Source organism: Pan troglodytes, chromosome 4 (genome assembly GCF_028858775.2).
Source record: "Pan troglodytes isolate AG18354 chromosome 4, NHGRI_mPanTro3-v2.0_pri, whole genome shotgun sequence".
In the NCBI taxonomy this organism is placed as follows: domain Eukaryota; kingdom Metazoa; phylum Chordata; class Mammalia; order Primates; family Hominidae; genus Pan; species Pan troglodytes.
Genome location: NC_072402.2, coordinates 12,397,240 through 12,413,991, shown reverse-complemented (window position 1 = coordinate 12,413,991; position 16,752 = coordinate 12,397,240). Strand labels below are relative to the sequence as shown.

The 16,752-nt window shown below is 39.2% G+C and overlaps 1 protein-coding gene across 5 annotated transcripts in view; it reads left to right on the top strand.

The window, feature by feature from the left end:
- Positions 1 to 16,752, top strand: part of CTNND2 (catenin delta 2) — a 933,574-nt gene that overhangs the window by 158,304 nt on the left and 758,518 nt on the right. For all 5 annotated transcript variants that reach the window (XM_001147603.6, XM_016952954.3, XM_009448799.4 and 2 more), the window contains exon 2: positions 13,419 to 13,555. In XM_001147603.6, coding sequence (XP_001147603.3) covers positions 13,419 to 13,555 — 137 coding nt within the window. The remainder of the gene's footprint in view (positions 1 to 13,418; positions 13,556 to 16,752) is intronic.

Genomic DNA, 16,752 nt, shown 5'->3' with positions numbered 1-16,752 from the left:
GAGAGGCAGGTTAGGAGGGTTTTGTGTGTCCAGGCAGGAGACTTGGACTCATGCTGAATTTGGTGTGTTTCTGAGGATCTGATGGAGCCATTTGCAGTAGGTTGTGACTTATTACAAATGTATAGTATGGACATCAACTGTGAGGTCTCAGCTAGAGGTAGACATCTGAATCATTACTTGCACATCCAATCTTGGGTGTGCATGGCTTTGCCAAAGAGAGGTCTGGATAGTGTTCAGTGAGAGGAAATAGAAGGTGTGGACCCCTTGGAAACTCATGTACGTATGCCAGTGGCCTTCAGCCTCATTGTACTAGCCTCTCCCCAGGATTCCACATGCAGTTGTAGAGAACGGCTCACTTCGTTTGTTGATATAATAATATAGTATCCCACGAAGGGCGCATCTAAAGAAGACTCCTGAGAATGCCTTGGTGGAGCCAACATGTGTGAGAGGTGACAACATTGCCAACAATGTATGTGCCACACTTCCATTATTGGGATATGACACAGAATTCCAAGAAAATGCAAATCCATAAATACAATGTTTATTTGGTTTAAAAAACAATGATAATATAGTACGTTATATATTGGTTATTTCCTGAAATTACCAGGTTCAAGTTCAAGATCATTAACAAATTCAAGGTCATCATCCAATTTCTTAAAATCCTTAGCTGGGCATGGTGGCTCATGCCTGTAATCCCAGTACTTTGGCTGAGGTGGGTGGATCGCCTGAGCTCAGGAGTTCGAGACCCACCTGGGCAACATGGTGAAACCCCATGTCTACTAAAAGCACAAAAATTAGCTGGACGCAGTGGCATATGCCTGTAGTACCAGGCTGAGGTGGAAGGATCACCAGAGCCTGGGAGGTGGTAGTTGCAGTGGGCCGAGATTGTGGCACTGCACTCCAGCCTGGGCAACAAAGTGAGACTCTGTCTCAAAAAAAGAAAATAATAAAATAATAAAATAGAAATACACACACACGCGCGCACACACACACACACGCACACACACACAAACACACACACACTCTCCTCTTCAAGGATCTACCAACAGCATGTCTGCTGCCCCCGCTTTCCGTCTCTGGCAGTGTTTCGAGGCTCACGCCAGTGCTCCCTGCATCTCAGCCCACTTGCTGCTCTTTCCTGCTCCTCACGTCTCCCTATATACATTTAGTCTGATCCTTTCCTCTCTGCTCTAACCCTGTGCCATTACACTGTCAATCACTCCATCTCCTACGCTTTTTTAGCTTTCTTCTCAGTCCTCAGGTCTGAGGGGACCCTGATTGCTGTTGAGAGATCTGTCAGCTCTGCCCTGAGAGCCTGACCTGTTGCTTGGCCGACGCGCATCTTCCTTGCTTCACCTGTGGTGTTGGCTCTGGCTCTCAAGTCACAAGCTTGCCTAGGGCAGAGCTCAGGAGCAGCAGCAATTGATTCACCCTTAACCACTGGTTTGTTTTTAAAAGCACTACCTTTTCAATAATATTTTTAAGACAGATAAGTTATTAGTGTAATGCTTGTTAAGATTAGATAAAATTGGCTGAGATCATGCTTTAGAAACAGATGGTGAGACATTTGGAACATAGCCAAAGGAAGACCTGCTCCCATCCTCACTGACCGCAGTTTGCTAGAGCCTGGCTGCTTAGGCGTCTCCCCTGTATGAGCAGCACCGTTCCATCTTGCTTTGTAGAAGTCATCACAGAACCTTCCTTTTTACCTTCACACATAATATGTCACTAAGAATAATAACTCAGGTGGAAATTAAGTCTGTGGTGATATTCAGGATGATCCCATTCTTCTCAATGATGAATAGCTCATGCAAGGATACAGAATGGGTTTCCTGACCCACCAAGCTATGTTGACCCTCCCACTGCTCCTGCCTGTCTGAACGCAGAGGTAGAACGGTCATCCCCTTGTGTTTGACACATGAGCTCAACACTGAGATCCCACCAGCTCTCCACCCTCCAGCCATCACATCTTCCACTACAGCAGCAAATGACCTGTGTAGCCGCCTCCATGAATAAGACCTAATGCCACACCCCCAACTTCTCAGGTGGAACTGAAATTCCTCTGCCTCCTGCCTTTGTCTGCTGATGCCCTTGTGGTTGCATGTTCTGACTATGGCCCAAAGGTGCTGCTTCCCATCCTTGCATGATCTTCTCTATATGTTTTGCCAGATTCTATATTTGCAAGCTGTTGGTTGCAAGTATCAGGTTCTGGAAGCCTACTTGATCGACGATTCTACCTTGGAAGCCACTTACCCAAAGTGTACATCATTCTCAGGTAGTTGACGGAAGCGAAAGTCTTAAACTAGTCCTGGGATTCTGAATCCTATTTCTGCTTTTACTGAAAAGCAGCTATCTTGAGTTGAAATAAAGGAGTATCATTTCAAATGCCACATAGAGAAATGCTCCTAATGCAAAGCCAATTATATTTTTGTTACATGCTCTCATAAGCAATTATTATTGATTTTACTCTAATCATTCATATATTAGCTCAACAAATATTTATTAACTAGCTTCTATATATTACATACCGAGTTAGCTGTGGGAAATTGAACATAGACCAAGACAGATTGAGTTTCTGCCCTAATTGTAGTTTTGACAACTATTACTATATTGTTTATATTATGATAAGCGATAACTTTAGATTTCTCTTTGTAAAGTGAGAAGTGAGGATGAATATATGTTTATGTGTGCAGAGCACTTCTGAGTGAGAATGACGTGATGCCTATTTCTCTTGGTAGCGACATGCTAGTTACAAATACAGAATTGCAGTTTTGGTGATGAGAGTGATTACACAAATGAGGTGCTCAATACTGTTCTTTGTGTTGCTAATTTGTACTAATCCACACATTCTGTGTACCCTAATATGCATAAAAAGATGTTTATGCTTATTCTTCAATTATACGTAGTAGGAGTCTTTAAAATGTCACCTATTCAGTGGAAGATTTTAAAAATAAAATATATTAAAATATGTAAATTTTTAAAACATTCAGTAGCTCATATTTACGTATATATTTAAATAAAAATACCTGGGATGTTCTAATGCCGTATTTCATTATTCACTTGGGTATAAGGTAATGGCAGATTATGAAAGTAATGCCTGATGATGGAAGTAAAGCCAAAAGTAATTCTATTTTGCCAACATTTGTTTTTTAGAACATAGGATCAAGAACAGGGAGGGGGGTATTCTCTGAAAGAAATGGAAGACATTTCTTTGATCTACATGAGAGAAGGAAAGAAGGCTAAGTGTGGCTGTAACAGGGTTCTCTTGTTTGTTTGGTGTGAGGGGGCAGGAAGTCAAGGTAGTTAACATCAGAGTCTCTGGAGTTGAAGTCTGTTGCTGAAGGTAAAAGAAGAAAGTGAGAGAAGAGTTATAAATGTTTCTAGCTACTCTAAACTAAAAGATAAAAAGGGACCTTCCTGAAGAGAAGGAACAGGACGGGAAACAAGATTTGACAAGCAATGTTTAGAAGTCATCAATATATTTTTTTCCTCCATAAGTTTTGGGGTAACAGGTGGTGGTTGGTTACATAAGTAAGTTCTTTAGTGGTGATTTCTGAAATCTTGGTGCACCCATCACCCAAGCAGTATACACTGTACCCAATGTGTACTCTTTTATCCCTCACCCCCTCCCACCCTTTCCCCCCGAGTCCCCAAAGTCCATTGTATTATTATTATGCCTTTGTGTCCTCATAGCTTAGCTCCCACTTATGAGTGAGAACATATGATGTTTGGTTTTCCATTCCTGAGTTACTTCATTTAGAATAATTGGCTCCAATTCCACCCAGGTCGCTGCAAATACATTATTTCATTCCTTTTTATGGCTGAGTAGTATTCCATTATATATATATATATGAATACTACTATATATACATATATACTATGTAATATATACATGTATACTATAATATATGAATATATATTATATATATAATATACATGAATATATAATATATAAGACAATTTATTTTTTATTATACTTTAAGTTCTAGGGTACATGTGTACAACGTGCAGGTTTGTTATGTAAGTATACATGTGCCATGTTGGTTTGCTACACCCATCAACTCGACATTTACATTAGATATTTCTCCTAATGCTATCTCTCCCCCAGCCCCATGCCCCCTGACAGGCCCCAGTGTGTTGATGTTCCCAGCCCTGTGTCCATGTGTTCTCATTGTTCACCTCCCACCTGTGAGTGAGAACATGCAGTGTTTGGTTTTCTGTTCTTGTGATAGTTTGCTTAGAATGATGGTTTCCAGCTTCATCCATGTCCCTGCAAAGGACATGAACTCATCCTTTTTTACGGCTGCATGGTATTCCATGGTGTATATGTGCCACATTTTCTTAATCCAGTCTATCATTGATGGACATATGGGTTGGTTTCAAGTCTTTGCTATTGTGCATAGTGCTGCAGTAAACATACGTGTGCATGTGTCTTTATAGTAGAATGATTTATAATCCTTTGGGTATATAGCCAGTAATGGGATTGCTTGGCCAAATGGTATTTCTAGTTCTAGATCCTTGAGGAATTGCCACACTGTCTTCCACAATGGTTGAACTAATTTACACTCCCACCAACAGTGTAAAAGCATTCTTATTTCTCCACATCCTCTCCAGCATCTGTTGTTTCCTGACTTTTTAATGATCGCCATTCTAACTGGCATGAGATGGTATCTCATTTTGGTTTTGATTTGCATTTCTCTGATGACCAGTGATGATGAGCATTTTTTGATGTGTCTGTTGGCTGCATAAATGTTGTCTTTTGAGAAGTGCCTGTATGAAAAGTCCTGTATGAAAAGTGCCTGTAAGAAGTGTCCTTTGCCCACTTTTTGATGGGTTGTTTTTTTCTTGTAAATTTGTTTAAGTTCTTTGTAGATTCTGGATATTAGGCCTTTGTCAGATGGGTAGATTGCAAAAATTTTCTCCCAGTCTGTAGGTTGCCTGTTCACTCTGATGATAGTTTCTTTTGCTATGCATAAGCTCTTTATTTTAATTAGATCTCATTTGTCTGTTTTGGCTTTTGTTGGCATTGCTTTTGGTGTTTTAGTCATGAAGTCTTTGCCCATGCCTATGTCCTGAATGGTATTGCCTAGGTTTTCTTCTAGGGTTTTTATGGTTTTAGGTCTTACATTCAAGTCTTTAATCTATCTTGAATTAATTTTTGTATAAGGTGTAAGGAAGGGATCCAGTTTCAGCTTTCTACATATGGCTAGCCAGTTTTCCCAGCACCATTTATAAAATAGGGAATCCTTTCCCCATTTCTTGTTTTTGTCAGGTTTGTCAAAGATCAGATGGTTGTAGATGTGTGGTGTTATTTCTGAGGCCTCTGTTCTGTTCCATTGGTCTATTCATCTGTTTTGGTACCAGTACCATGCTGTTTTGGTTACTGTAGCCTTGTAATATAGTTTGAAGTCAGGTAGTGTGATGCCTCCAGCTTTGTTCTTTTTGCTTAGGATTGTCTTGACTGTGCGGGCTCTTTTTTGGTTCCATATGAACTTTAAAGTAGTTTTTTCCAATTCTGTGAAGAAAGTCATTGGTAGCTTGATGGGGAGGGCATTGAATCTATAAATTACCTTGGGCAGTATGACCATTTTCATGATACTGATTCTTCCTATCCATGAGCATGGAATGTTCTTGCATTTGTTTGTGTCCTCTTTTATTTCGTTGAGCAGTGGTTTTTAGTTCTCCTTGAAGAGGTCCTTCACATCCCTTGTAAGTTGGATTCCTAGGTTTTTTATTCTCTTTGAAGCAATTGTGAATGGGAGTTCACTCATCATCTGGCTCTCTGTCTTCTATTGGTGTATAGGAATGCTTGTGATTTTTGCACAGTGATTTTGTATCCTGAGACTTTGCTGAAGTTGCATATCAGCTTAAGGAGATTTTGGGCTGAGACGATGGGGTTTTCTAAGTATACAATCATGCTATCTGGAAACAGGTACAATTTGACTTCTTCTTTTCCTAATTGAATACCCGTTATTTCTTTCTCCTGCCTGATTGCCCGGGCCAGAACTTCCAACACTATAATAGGAGTGGTGAGAGAGGGCATCCTTGTCTTGTACTGGTTTTCAAAGGAAATGCTTCCAGTTTTTGCCCATTCAGTGTGATATTAGCTGTGGGTTTGTCATAAATAGCTCTCAATCTTTACATTCCCTGACTGACATCAGAGTGTGGTTTCTGGCCATAGAGCTCAGCTGCCCAGATGTCAGCAGCACATAAGAGTCATAGGTAGATTTCAGGTTGAAAGTTTGCAGGCAAGGTTGCCTTTCCCTGCCCCAAGTCTGTTCCACCCACATTCTTGACATCTTGGCTGATGGCCGGTCACTCAGGCCAAGCCCTTGGACTCACCTGGTCTCCTCTCACTGTGGCTTACATCCACATAGAATCTTTCAGGAGGCCCACCAGTTCTGCCTTCCAATTATCCTGGTAATCTGACCACATCTCAAGACCTCTCCTGCCTGGATTCAGCTGCAGATGGAAGATTACATCAGAGAATTTACTACTGGGCATAGACTTGGGCCATCAGTAGAACTTTCTGCAGTGATGGAGATCTTCCACTTTTCACTGTTCAATAGTGTACCCACTGGCCATCTCTAGCTCTGGAGCAGTTGAAATATATGAATAGTTGACTTTTTAATGTTATCTTAATTAAAATGTAGATAGTCATGTGTGGGTAGGGGCTGCTATAGTGCAAGTCTAACTAATGAAATCTCTAGCTTCCCACAGCATACTTGGAGTTTGGAAATGCTGGAATTTGAAGCATGTGACTTCAGAGCCTGAGGGCCCTAGGACCCCAAGAGTGACAGAATGAGAGGAGAATTGGAAGGATAAGAGGTCATGGCTTATAGAGAGGGGAGGGCAGCTAAGAAGGAGCAAACCCGTATAATGGCCACAGGAACTTACTGGAAAATTGGAGAGGAGGAGACCACCAAGTAAGAGTGACACAAGAATGCTGGCTGTATCACTTAATTGGATGGTTGTGTGATGCAGACATCATCAGTTATTTTGTTGAAGATGACCATGTCTTGATGTGTAAGTCATCAGTTGCAATGCAAAAGTGACTAAAGAAAGAACAAGTTCAAATATGAAGAATTTACATGTGTGTTTGTGTGTGTGTGATGGATGTCAATAAAATATGACATTGAATATTGTCTCTGCATTGACGGCTAGAGAGTTTGGCCTTCCAAAATGCAGTTAAGATTCTAGCATGTTGCCAAGTGTAATGTAAATTTATAGAGACTCCTTTTGGGGAAAGAAAAGTTTAGACTATTCATTTGGACATCATAACATCTTATTACCTATGGTTATAAGAGTTCAAACTGAAAAGAAGGCTCGGCATGCAGGGCCTAACTGCTTTTGCTGTTATTGTTATGCAGGCCAATTTTTCTGAATTTCTTATTGCATCATTTATGAAAGTGGTAGTATTATGGATGTGTTTAAGATACTGTTTTATTCTGTAGGCTTATTTCATACAATGGGGTACATCCCTTTGTAAGCTTTGCTTTGTCCCGGTATGCTGATTTGAAGCAATGTTGGGACACATGCCTCCTCCTGAGACCTGTGATTTGTTTTAGATGAAGGTGTTACCAAGAGATGTTTTGCCTTTCTCCTGTCAGTTCCCAAGACTCCATGCCCAGCCCACAGGGGAATTAAGGGAAAGAAAGTTGAGAAAATTGAACACTTTTTGTATTGGTCAGCTTGTGCCGCCATAGCACAGTACTACAGACTGAATGGTTTAAATAACAGAAATTTATTTTCTCATATTTCTGGAGACCAGAAGTCCAAGATCAAGGTGCCAGCAGGCCACCTTTCTTCCCCGCTGGTCAACAGTACTTTCTCATTGTGCCTACTTATGGCTTTCTGTCTATGTGTATGCAAAGGGGAAGAGAGACCTCTGATGCCACTTGCTCTTTGTATAAGCACATGAAGTCCTGTTATATTAGGGCCCCACCACTCTGTGACCCCATTTAACCTTAATCACCTCCCTAAAGGCTCCATCTCCAATACAGTCACATAGGGATTAAGGCTTCAGCATATGAATTTGGGGAACACAGTTCTGTCTGTAACACTGCTCATGCATGTGTGGGCATAGAGCAGGGTGACTTGCACCCTGAAACTGCTAGTGTTGTTGTTTTATTATTTTCTGGACATAGGACTTGTTGGTACCAAGTTCTGCTAGAAGAACCCACCCGAAATTTAGGGCTGTTCTTCCCTCACTGCTGTCTCTTTTTCTCATGTGGAAGATGGGTCTGTCCAAAATGCAGCTTGGGTATTTGCAGATTATAATTCTACTATGTGTAGGAAGACTTCTTACATGGTAACCACTTCAAGGGTAGCAAGAAGTGCTGTACGGGGTGAATAAATCTGGGTAAAGTGTGCACTCTACTCACAGTCAAACAAAAACAAAGTCAAAGGGGTGCATTTTTCTATATCAGGTTGGCAAAAGCCTGAGAGGATAATGGAGATCCGTGTGGTTAACATTGTGGTGAGGTAACGTTCTCATGACCTTTCCAGTGGGCGAGTAGCCTGGACCAGCCTGGCAGCAGGACTGGCTAACAAAAGGCCGAAAAATACACAGATTCCTTATTTTACCAATTCTACTGCTGGGAACCCATGTATTGAATATGTCATAGATGTAAAAATGGGGTAAAAATCACATATAAAAGACAGGTAGATAACTTTCAACATGTACAGATTATTGAATACTGAGTATTCATTGTAATTAAACTGTAGAGCAATGTTTGTTGATATAAGAAATTCTTCATGAGATGTTGCTGAGCCACAAGAAATTCAAAAACCTTGCATTAGTACCTTATTATGTAAAAATCATTGTACAGAATAAGTTATATTAGAAATAATAAATCACCAAAATCCCAAAGTAATTTTACTTATCTGGAATGGCAGAATTGCTGGTGGTTGCTCTTCCTTTGTTCTTGGTTTTTGCTTTTTATTTCTCTATACTTCCCAGATTTCCTGGTTGCACAGATTAAATACTAATTTTTAGTAGATTAGCTGTGATTAAGACTGACGTATTTGGCCATATTACTGCAAAGTTAGAGGTTTAACACTTTTTATACTCACCCTAAGGCCATCCAGGGATTCACTGGGGCAGGTCTTTTGCGGTTTCCTCTCTCTCTTCTGTGTGACCTGAGCTGAGAAGATTGTGATTGGAGGGTGACTGTCATTTCTGTCCAGACACAATAGTTAAATTAAATTTGGATTAAAAAAATTATGAATCATGGAAATTATTCCAAGTCATTTGCATTCAGGAATGGAGGTTGCCTTAGGTAGCGGTAGCTCTGTACGGTAGAATAAGCCTTGAAGATTCCACTTCTCTTTCTGTTATTGCTGTAAGGAGAAAGGAGGCAGATAAACAGGCCTAATTATTCCTCATACTGTGTGGGTCACACTTGTCAAGTGCCCGAGGAGAAACCTTGATTCAGTGCCTATTAAATCCCATATTTTTTATGACAGGTCACTGTTATGCTTTTAAAGAGTTATATTTTATAAAAATTAGTTAGTAGAGTAGCATTAGGAGGCAGTACAGGTTATAGGAAATAGGCTGACACATCAAAGGACATTGAAATAGGAATTAAAAGGCAGAAAGCCTGAGTTCTGTGCCCACTTATGTGACTTAATAACTTTGGGCCCTTAAACAATTTCTTTGTCAAAAATATGTTGATAAGAATACTGGCTCAGAGCCTGAACTAGCATGGGCCCAATAAAATGTAAATAAACAAAAATTAAAATGGTAATTTAAAATATGTAGGACTCCCCCTTTCTCAGCATGAGGTGCTCCTTGTGTATTAGTCCATTCTCATGCTGCTAATAAAGACATACCTAAGACTGAGTAATTTGTAGAGAAAAAGAGTTTTCATGGACTCACAGTTCTGCGTGTCTGGGGAGGCCTCACAATCATGGCAGAAGGTGAAGGAGAAGCAAAGGCATGTCTTGCATGGTGGCAGGCAAGAGAGCACGTGCAGGGGAACTGCCCTTCCTAAAACCATCAGCTCTCATTAGACTTATTCACTATCATGAGAACAGCATGGGCAAAACCTGCCTCCGTGATTTAATTACCTCCCACCTGGTCCCTCTCACTACACGTGGGGATTATGGAAGCTACCATTCAAGATGAGATTGGTCAGGGGACATAGCCAAACCATATCACCTTGCATAGAGTCCCCTGTGAACCCATGGACATGGAGAGAGGTGGCAATAGAAGGTCACGGCGGCTCTCTCAGGGACCAGAGGTGACTGTGCACACAAGAGCTGCATCGTCCTTCCTTCTTACTTTCTGCTCTCTTTCACCATCTCTGAAACCTTCCCTAGCTGGAAATTCATAGGTTCCACTCTTTATCTGGGCACAACATTTGCTGAACTGGTTGTTTACATTTTACATAATTAAGAGACTTGATCGAATGAGAAAACCATATGAGAAAGCATGTTGAATACGTAAGTATGCTTTATTATGTTCTTCCTAACACACCACCATAATTACGCAAATCTCTTTCTGTCATCCTGTTGGTATTCATCACCTTCAATACTTTAATCTTTTTAGCTGTGGTTGCATTTTGCCAAATCATATTTAATCTGATTCTAACTCTTTGCTCAAATTTTGTTTTGTTGATATTATTTCCCCAAACCTTCTCACATATTCTGTTTGTAACAGATTTACTTTTCCAGTGCTATTCCAATCCCCATTGGTGATATTATTATTCCTTCTCACATATTCTGTTTGTAACAGATTTACTTTTCCAGTGCTATTCCAATCCCCATTGGTGATATTATTATAAGTACTTCATAAAATTAAAACAAATAAAAAATTAGATGAAATGTTCAATAGGAAATTTGGATGACTGCTTTCCTTAACATATATTTTAAGTAAAATTCTGTAATGGGGCCTTTTTAGGTTGGCATATCTCTAAATTATTAACTAGACATACGTAATAACTTAGGGCAAAGGCTACTGTGGAAATCACATCTCTTAATGTAAAACCCAGGATGCTTAGATATGGTATAATAGAAAATATATTTTAATATTTACACAACCCTGGTTCCTGGAGGGATGTGTAATATAATAGCTTTAGGCAAGAAAATAATTTCTGTTTACTCTCAGTCTTTTATTGAGATGGGGGTTTTGTAATGCCTTGGTAAATATCCTCAGTTAACTATTGCTTTCTCTGTTGATCACTGCTAGATGATACATGTAACAAATACTTCAGTCCCTTTTTACGTTCATTTGAGCTACAGATCTCTTGAGACTTATTCACTATCATGAGAACAGCATGGGCAAAACCTGCCCCTATGATTTAATTACCTCCCACCTGGTCCCTCTCACTACACGTGGGGATTTTGGGAGCTACAATTCAAGATGAGATTTGTTGGGGAACATAGTCAAACCATATCACCTTGCATAAAGTCCCTTGTGAACCATTGGACATGGAGAGAGGTGGTGATACAAGGTCATGGCTGCTCTCTCGGGGACCAGAGTAACCAAACACCATAAATTGGGTCCTTATAAGCAATGGAAATTAACTTGAAGTTCTGGAGCTGGGAAGCAAAAGATTAAGACCTGGCAGATTTAGTGTCTGGGGAGGGCCGACTTTCTGGTTTATAGATGATGCCTTATTGCTGTGCCCTCACATCGTGGGAGGGTACAGAAGTCTCTCTCAGGCCTCTTTTATAAGGACTCATCCTATTTATGAGGGCTCCACCCTCTTGACTTCATCTTCTCTCAAAGGCCCCTCCTCCTAGTACCATCACCTTGGGTATTAATATTTCAGCGTATGAATTTGGGAGACATCAACATTCAGACCACAGCAATCTCATTTGTTTGTGCGGGAAAGATGGGAAAAATTCTGAGAATCTTGTTTTTAACCTGTACATATGCATCCACTTATGCATTGGGTCTAATGTTATTTGAGTTTCTGCTTTCTTTCACAAATAAACTCAGACAAAATCAACTATGGCAAATGGCCTTGCCAGTTTTTGTCTGCTGTCTGTCACGGACTAGGAACTTGGCAAATATTTGTGGAGTAGATTAGTTATTGACTGTATTTCACAATACTAACTAAGCTTCTTATGTTAATTCAGGTATCTCTTTAATTATTGGTAAATTATTAATCATGGCTTCTGTATGATTTTCTTGCAAAGGGGAATGTCTGATAGATTTTCTTTTGAGTTGAAAATATTCTGTTTTGGGAAAAACCCTCTCAAACTCTATTTTTCTTCTACTCTCACACAACAACAACAAACACAGAAGACTTCTGTGACCAAATGTGTGGGTTTTTTCCCATACGCGCCAAGCAACAGACACAGTTGGGTGTCCTCTAATTCAGTTCTGACACTATCTACTCTATCAGTCCGACACTATCTACTACACTATCCACTCTCAGAGAGTGTCAGAGCCCACATGTTGAGGGTTCAGTCCCCAAAACTGTCTCATCCCCCCAGACACCAATTGCAAGTCCAGGCCTCAGAACTTCTGACCAACAGGCTTCAGCTGGGGTTCCCACAGTCCCTGGGTTGGATTCTATTAATTTGCCAGAGCAGCTCAGAGAACTCAGGGAAACACATATGTATACACGTTTATTTCAGAGGATATCACAAGGGATACAGATGAAGATATGCATAGGGCGAGTTATGGGGGAAGAGGTGCAGAGCTTCCAAGCCCTCCCGATGTGCCACTTTCCAGGAACCTCCACGTGGTCAGCTCTCCAGAAGCTCTACGAACCCAGTCCTCTGGGGTTTTATGGAGGCTTCTTGACATCAGCATTTTTTTCCCCAGGACGTAGGGGGCAGGACCCTCTGTGGAATGAGGATCTTATGACCCACAATCAGGAAGGAGGCAGGGAGGATTAGAGTCCTGCCTTAGAGCAGGTAAAAGGAGGGCAGGGGAAGGTCAGAGAGATTGCTTTCTGAGGCCTGCTCCTGAGACCTGACACACCCAATACCATCACAAGACTACAACGGGGGCTATGGGAGATAAGAGCCAGGAACCAAGGAGGAAACATGTAATAACAGCACATATACCAATAGGCAGGTAATAAATTTACCTAAAATAGTCATAAATTTATAGTTGGACTAGCTTCTTAGACTCAATACTTCTTTATTACTTTACTCTTATAATCTCCCCTTCTTTTTCCTTCTGATGATTTCTTTCCCCATTTACCTCATAGACAAAACACAAGGTGTGAGTGTGTTCTGGAATTTGGTTGAAGTTGATAAAAGAATAAAACATTCTATTTACTTGTACTGTTACTTTACTTTACTGTATTACTCCCCTTCTATAATTATGTCTTGGTCTTTCTCAGCAGCTTATAGTTTTACTTTTTTTTTCTGTGTGTATCTTCAAAGTGGTCTGATAGTTGTACCTGTTTAGTGTCAACATCTGATTGTATTGATCATGTCCTCTTGCCTTGCAGGAGCTATGCCTGTTCCAGACCAGCCTTCATCAGCCTCAGAGAAGACGAGTTCCCTGAGCCCTGGCTTAAACACCTCCAACGGGGATGGCTCTGAAACAGAAACCACCTCTGCTATCCTCGCCTCAGTCAAAGAACAGGTAGAAACATTTCCATTTTTGTGATATGCGTTTGGGGACATTTTAAAAATTGTTTTTCTAGATGAACGTTAAAGATTAAATTATGTTAAAAGAAACTCATACTTATGTAGCAGAGTGTTGGTATTTATTATATAAATAATATTATAATATGGTTATAATTCCTTTTGACTCCATGTTTTGGGCAGCCTTCCTTGAAAAGATATTTTATAGGGGAAGTAAAACAACTTTACAATCAAAATTTCCTATGGGTGAAGTTTTGGCAGATTAATTGATGGACCTGACATTTAATACTATTAAACATACAAAGTGAAATAATTAGTCTTAGAAAAGATAAAATCTAATGAAAAATTAAAATATATCCGGGAGGTTAAAAATATATATGACAGTAAATGAATATCACATCAAAGTCAAGGCAAATTGGTTTTTCCAGTGTTTTCTGAGATGGATCTGGAAGGATGTAGTCTAAAATTTCCTTCTCAAACTAATGAAAGTCTGAACGATTCTTTCTCCAATGTTACTTTGCCAAAAAATGCATAAGTAAATAAAATCTGAACCTTAGATTTAAAACGTCACTTTATAAAAGTCATGTTTCTTGTAAATAAAAAAGTAGTAAATAAAGAGAGCTGGACGATCAAGATTCTTTTAGTTATTGCTTCTTATAAACATGTGCTAGAAAGTATATCAGTTTTTTAAATTTTAAGTAAAAAAGCCTGCCGTGTTTGGGTTATGTGATTTGGTGATGCTGAATTGGCAACTTACCTGACTCCAGGAACATCTCAGCAGAGCGAGAGCCTAAAATGGGAGCAATTAAGAATAGTAACGCTACTCAAAAAGAAGAAGGGCTCTAGAGGAAACTGATTCTGTTTCATGAGTGGAAACTGATTTAGGTAAGAGTGGGAAACCACCTAAACAGTCAACCCACTGACCGAAAGGATCAATGATGCTATCAGTCAAAAGTGTGCCATCTGGTCAGGAAGTGTTCAGCTAAGTAGGTACTCAAGGGAGAATTGAATAGATTGAGTGGATAGTCTAGTTTGTGAAAATAGTCAGGAAGCAGGAAATTGGGTTGAGCTTTAGGCTGTGCTCCTTGATTAGTTTGCTTTCCAAAGCTCACTCTTGAGAGTTTTCTGATTACGTTTTAGGGGAAATGGAAAAAGGGACCACCAAGGGGGTTAATACCACTCCCGATCCTCAATACACTACCTTGTTATGGTTGGGTTATGTCGTGCTTTCTTATTCATGTGTGATCTCGAAGTCTTGCTAGGCTACTAACTTCTGAGTAGTAAGAAAATTTAAAGCAGAAAGAACAAATGTAACAAAAAGGCAAGACCTGTCTGCTGAAAATTATTTTATCACAAGGACATAAAGTAATTCAGAATGAATAAAAAGGCATGGCGTGCTCCTTTGTTGAAAAGCTTAGTATCATCACAATATTACTGTCTCCCAAATTAGGATATAAAATTTAGGCAGTTGTAATCAGAATCCTGTGGCTGGTTGTTTGTTTCTTTGGCAAACTGGATCAAACTATTTTAAAGACCGGTGGAAGTATAAATATATGAGAATGCAAGGAAAGTTTTGAGATATTTTATCTTACCAATCTTACCAATCACAGTAGTACCCAATGGGCCCAAAAAAGAATGGTCTCTGTGTAAAACATAATTGAGGGTTCAAAACAGATTCAAATATACATATATGCCTATTCACTTAAAATTCGTGTTTCAGTTCATTACAAACAAGTGGCTTACATGGTGTTGTCATAACTGACTCGACATCTGGAAGAAAATTAAAACTGTTAACTTACAGCATAAAGAGAAATAAATCTCACAGGGAAAAAAATGGTAACTGTAAAAATAAAACCATTAACATATTAGAAGAAACTCTGGGGAAGGAGCTTTGTAAACTAAAGGTAGGCAAAGTTTTAAATAAGAGAGGAAGTCCAGAAGCCATACATAAGTGGTCGATGAGTTTCACAATATGAATACTACTAGTAATAGCAAGACACAACTCAAAATAGCAAAGAAAAATAGTCCAAGAGAAAATATGTGCCACAAGTATAATAACGTGTTGATAAAATTAATATATGAAGACTTCCTAATGTTGGTGAGAAAAAGAGAAATAAACGAATACAAAACAAGGCAAAGGATATAAACAGAAGAAAGATGCAAGAAGAAAGATGCAAGCAAGTAATGAATGTTTAGAAATGTCCACTCTAATGCACCCACTGGGGACATACAATTTTAAGTGAAAATAAAACTAATTTTTAATCTACCAGGTAGACAGCTGTTGAAAAGTAGTTTATATTGTATGCTAGGTAAGAGTTAAGGCTTGGAGGAATCCACATTCTTTTTCATTCCAAATGGGAATATAAATTGCTGTAATTTTTTGGTAAAATGATTTGTTTCTATGTATTGACATTTAAAATGTTCAATAACCATTGATTTAGTCATTTAGATATATATTCTGTAGAAATTAGTGACTAAATAGGTAAGATTTTATGTGTGTCGAAATTTATTATAAAATTATTTGAAATAGCCAAAAATACGGATGGCTTGGTGAAGAGTTGAAAATGTTATATTCTTTCTATAAATATTATGCAGTCATTAGTAAAAATGAGTTGGGGCTATATGTTTAATCTTTGGGGAAGAAATCCATGAGAATTTTAGAAAGGAAATTACATAGTATGGCATTATCCTGTTTTTAAAAACTCAGAACATTAGATATGTTTTTGGTTTATACATATTTATGAGCATCTAGAAAAGTATAGAAGGAAACAAATCAAACTATTAATATTGATTAGCATATGTGTTTTACAGTTAGATGGAGGTGGAAACAGACTGAAGACATAGGGGATTTGGGTGGGGACACAGCCAAACTCACTGTGAAAAGTTTTTTTTCTGAGGAATTAAAAAATGTATTATTCATTTTGGGGCAGCAAAGATGACTTTTTTTTTTTTGGTGGCACATAAGTAATTTGGGGAGGGATGCAAATGTGTTCTGGAAACTTGAGATAGAGAAGCCCCAGGTGCCCAAGTCAGAAGCTGGGAATTAGGTCCCACGTGCAGCATCTGCCTAGGTGAAAGCATAAATCAAAAAGCAGCAGATTCCATGAGCTTTTTGGGGATGTCCTGATGCAAACAACCAATCTTATCCTTCATTAGGGGATTTGTATCCTAAATCATTCTTAAAGGTTCCTTATT